The 4,982-nt window shown below is 43.6% G+C and overlaps 1 protein-coding gene across 1 annotated transcript; it reads left to right on the top strand.

Moving 5' to 3' along the window:
- Positions 1-245: 245 nt before the first annotated feature.
- Positions 246-4,977, top strand: LOC110584310 (protocadherin gamma-A4-like; the record flags this gene model as incomplete). The annotated part of the gene is made up of 2 exons (XM_021694353.1): positions 246-347; positions 3,103-4,977. Coding segments are annotated over exons 1-2 (1,977 nt in total), but the record flags the coding sequence as incomplete, so codon positions are not given.
- Between the last annotated feature and the right edge of the window lie 5 nt (positions 4,978-4,982).

Here is a 4,982-nt window from a genome sequence, read left to right as displayed (position 1 = left end):
TGGTGGTGGCTTTGGCCTTGATCTCGGTGCTCTTCCTCCTCGCGGTGGTTCTGGCGGTTGCTCTGCGCCTGCGCCGCTCCTCCCACCCCGCTGCCTGGGGCTGCTTTCGCCGGGATCTCAGTTCCAAGTCCGGACCTGGGGTTCTCCCCAGTTACAGTGAAGGGACTTTGCCCTATTCCTATAATCTGTGCGTGGCCTCACGATTAGCTAAGACAGAGTTTACTTTTTCCAACCTGAAACCAGAAATGGCTCCTCCTCAGGATCTCCTTTGTGACGATCCTTCTATGGATGTATGTGTCAGCAATGAAGACCCCCAAATCGTTTATGATTCGTCTTTTGCCTCTCACGTGAGTTTCTGCAAACCTGCTTTTATTCTTTTTTATTGTTCATTTTTCTAGTGATGGTAGTAGAAGAGGTGTATTGGATGGGTGGAGATTGGTGTCTTGATTGCTCAGTAGTCTTAGTAGTTACCAAATTAATACCTCTCAATCTGTACTGTTGACGATTTTGTATGATAAGAAAATATTGCTAAAGAGAGCTTGTTCTTGGAAGCCGCTACCTTTAGTAATAACACTGCCTTTCTTAGTTGACGTGTGATACTATTTTTTCAAGCTTTATTCTTAATATATGTGCTGCCAAAGGGAGCACTTCAAGCTTTATAAATGTACTGACAGTTCTTTCTGCTTAAGTTAATGTTCATCTTCATCAAATATAGTTTTTTATCTTTTTGCTGCCATGTGTATTTTTAATTGAGCCTTCAATAATTAAGTCTCTTAGCACTTCTTTGCCTTATCACATGTAGCAAAGACTGATTTGGATCATAACCTTGGGTCAATTTTATTTGCACTCTATAATCTCATTCAAAAATAACTTTCTGGGCACCTGGCTGGCTCCATCGGTAGAACATGTGAATCTTGATCTCCAGGTTGTGGGTTTGAACCCCACATTGGATGCAGAGATTACTTAAAAATAAGATCTTTAGGGGCACCTGGGTGGCTTAGTCGATGAAGCATCTGCCTTCTGCTCAGGTCATGATCCCAGAGTCCTGGGATCGAGCCCCGCGTCGGACTGTCTGCTAGGTGGGGAGCCTGCTTCTCCCTCTGTCTGCTGCTCCCCCTGCTTGTGCTCTTTCTCGCTGTCAAATAAATTTAAAAACAATCTTTATAAAAATAAGATCTATTTTTAAACAAATAATCTTAACCATTCTTAAATAATTTATTTTTATACTCTTTCTACTTTTTGACTGTTATAATTAGGAATGTAATGAACCTTTTTTTGAAGATTTTGTTTATTTATTTGACAGAGAGAGACACAGCGAGACAGGGAACACAAGCAGGGGGAGTGGGAGAGGGAGAAGCAGGCTTCCCGTGGAGTAGGGAGCCCGATGCGGGGCTCAATCCCAGGACCCTGGGACCATGACCTGAGCCGAAGGCAGACACCCAATGACTGAGCCACCCAGAAACTTTTTGTATATAAAGCCTCTTCTGTGTTTTTTTTAAAGTATAGGTTTCTGAGAAGTGAGTTAAAGTTTTTCAAAACATCTCATTTTACCTCCCAATCCCCAGCAATTTGTGACTCCTTTGAGGATTGTGAAAATTACCTTTACTCTGCTCTTCAAAGTCTGATGATTTTACTATTCTGAATAAATAATGGACTTTCTTGTCTGATTAAAACTTATGAGTAACTTCTAGAAGCTAATTATTATGTGAGGAATCATCTAAAGAACTGGCTAATTGCTGTTTCATATTAAATTTTCTAAGATTAGTTAATTACTCAAAGTATTCATGTATGAGAAAACTGAAACATGCAGTGATAATATATATACAACTCCTAAAAATTTTCCTTTTAGTGGTTATTTCTAAAATCAAACCTAAAGTAAATTTATAAATGATAGTAAAATAATACCTTCTGAATGTGTCCTTACGTGAAAAAAGTTACTGAATATTGTCTGCTTTTTACAAAGCTTCAGTTTAACTTTTCTATCTTCTTTATTATTTATTTTTAATATCAGAGTTACCCATTGTTTTAGGGCTTTGCAGTTGTATTAGTAATGCACTCATAAACATTGAAAAACTGAGTGTCTACTCTATGAAAGTTGCTGTTCTAAAGTTTGAGGACACACTGTGAACATGATAGTCACAAACATAGCCTGTGACCTAAAACCTTGTGTATACAAAATTAATGAACGAATTAGCTTCCCAAACCTATTATCATATTTGCCAAGCCCATTTGCACAGGGGTAAGACTAGCTCTTGAACAGTAGATGTTTTCTTACAAGAGAATTGAAAAGTTACCCCAGATTCTAAAGGGTCAACCCATGTGAGGGAACTTGTTTCTGCATAGGTAAGGACCTAGAGCTCAGACCTCCAACTTCCCTGACCTGACACTGTTTTTTCACCTATCTATTCTTTCATTCGTCAAGTTCATCCTTGTTTCTGGGGAGGATAAATGTGTCCCTCACACAATGCACTGCACTGAAAATGGCCTATGAAAATAAATAATGGAAAAACTTAAAAGAGAAAAAAATCTTAGGAAAAAATCACCATATTTTCTTTGAAAATAAATTACTTTGGAAGATTTATTGTACAGTAAGCTTTGGATCATGCCTGGATTTTCACTGCAAATAAAACAACAGGAGCTAGAATTTTATTCTTTTTTTTTTTTTTAAGATTTTATTTGTTTATTTGACAGCGAGACACGGTGAGAGAGGGAACACAAGCAAGGGGAGTGGGAGAGGGAGAAGAAGGCTTCCTGCGGAGCAGGGAGCCCGATGTGGGGCTCGATCCCAGGACCCTGAGATCATGACCTGAGCCGAAGGCAGATGCTTAACAACTGAGCCACCCAGGCACCCCTAGAATTTTATTCTTTTGGGAAAAATAGGTTATGGAAAAGAAATGGTATAAACAGGTAGTGCTTTTCTTCACCAAGAATAGATTGCAGTAACAGGTTAGGACTCTGAGTGTCGCTGTTCACCAATCAGGGGAAACATACAACCAGGAATTTAATCCGAACCACAAGATCTCTGCATCACAAAGCACTAGCCCTGTGGTTTTAGGAAAGCTTAAGACTGGACCCCAGAACTCCAACGTTCAACGGTGAAAGCGCAAAATCTTGGACCCCGAAGATCCTGGGGCTTCTCTGGTCTCCACTGAGGGAACACCTAGGCGGAAGCTATTCTGCTGCGGGTCGGTAATGGCGGCTTCTCCTTATCGCCTAGAATGCAGTCGGCTGGTCGGGATCTGCGTTCTCCTGGGGGCCCTGTGGAAAATCCAGGCCGAACAGATTCGCTACTCAGTGCCTGAGGAGCTGGAGAAAGGCTCTTATGTGGGCAGTATCGCCAAGGACCTGGGATTGGAGCCCCGGGAACTGTCAGAGCGCGGAGTCCGCATCGTCTCCAGAGGTAGGAGGCAGCTCTTTGCTCTGAACCCGCGAAGCGGCAGCTTGGTCACCGCGGGCAGGATAGACCGGGAAGAGCTCTGTGACAGATCTCCAAAGTGTGTAGTAAGCCTGGAGATTCTTCTGGAGGACAAAGTGAAGATTTTTGGAGTAGAAGTGGAAATTATTGATGTTAATGATAACGCGCCCAGCTTTGGGACAGAGCAAAGGGAAATAAAAGTTGCTGAAAATGAAAGTCCTGGGACAAGATTTCCTCTTCCTGAAGCTTTTGATCCAGATGTTGGGGTAAACTCCCTGCAGGGTTACCAGCTCAGCTCCAATGTTCACTTCTCCCTAGACGTGCAAAGCGGAGCGGATGGCATTAAGTACCCTGAGCTGGTGCTGGAGCTTGCCCTAGACCGAGAAGAAGAGGCGGTTCACCACCTCCTTCTCACCGCCTTTGATGGAGGTGACCTGGCTCACTCTGGCACTGTCAAGATTCATGTAACACTTGTGGATACCAATGACAATGCTCCCGTATTCACTCAGCCAGAGTACCATGTGAAGGTTCCAGAGAACGTGCCAGTGGGGTACCGGCTACTCACTGTAAAAGCCACTGATCCAGATGAAGGAGCCAATGGAGAAGTAACCTATTCTTTCCGCAAAGTGAGAGATAAAATGTCCCAACTATTCCAGTTGAATTCTTTGACTGGGGACATAACAATATTGGGGGATCTAGATTATGAAGACTCTGGATTCTATGATATAGATGTAGAAGCCCATGATGGACCTGGTCTCCGAGCCAGAAGTAAGGTACTGGTGACAGTTCTGGATGTAAATGACAATGCTCCAGAAGTCACTGTTACGTCTCTCACCAGCTCTATCCAAGAAACTTCTTCCCCAGGTACAATAATTGCACTTCTCAATGTGCACGACAGTGATTCAGGAGAGAATGGCCTTGTCACATGTTCTATTCTGGATAATCTGCCATTCACACTTGAAAAGACCTATGGAAATTATCATCGACTGTTGACACGCAGAACGCTGGATAGGGAAGAAGTTTCAGAATATAACATCACAGTAACTGCCACTGATCATGGAACTCCACCACTGTCTACAGAAACTCATATCTCACTGAAGGTGACAGATATCAATGACAACCCACCTGCTTTCCCTCATGCTTCCTACTCTGCCTACATTCCCGAAAACAACCCCAGAGGAGCCTCGATTTTATCTATATCTGCCCAGGATCCTGACAGCACCGAGAATGCCAGAGTCACATACTCCTTGGCTGAGGACACACTCCATGGAAAGCCTCTTTCTTCCTATGTTTCCATCAACTCTGATACTGGTGTCCTGTATGCACTATGCTCCTTCGACTTTGAACAGGTTAGAGACCTGGAACTATTAGTCACAGCCAGCGACAGTGGGGACCCTCCACTCAGCAGCAATGTGTCTGTCAGCATATTCGTGATGGACCAGAATGACAACGTGCCAGAGATCCTGTACCCCACCATCCCCACCGATGGTTCCACCGGCGTGGAGCTGGCACCCCGCTCTGCAGAGCCCGGCTACCTGGTCACCAAGGTGGTGGCGGTGGACAGAGA

This window comes from Neomonachus schauinslandi, unplaced genomic scaffold, assembly GCF_002201575.2.
Source record: "Neomonachus schauinslandi unplaced genomic scaffold, ASM220157v2 HiC_scaffold_2590, whole genome shotgun sequence".
NCBI classification, from domain to species: domain Eukaryota; kingdom Metazoa; phylum Chordata; class Mammalia; order Carnivora; family Phocidae; genus Neomonachus; species Neomonachus schauinslandi.
Note: the sequence above shows the minus strand (reverse complement) of the source record. Positions and strands in the feature narration are given on the sequence as shown.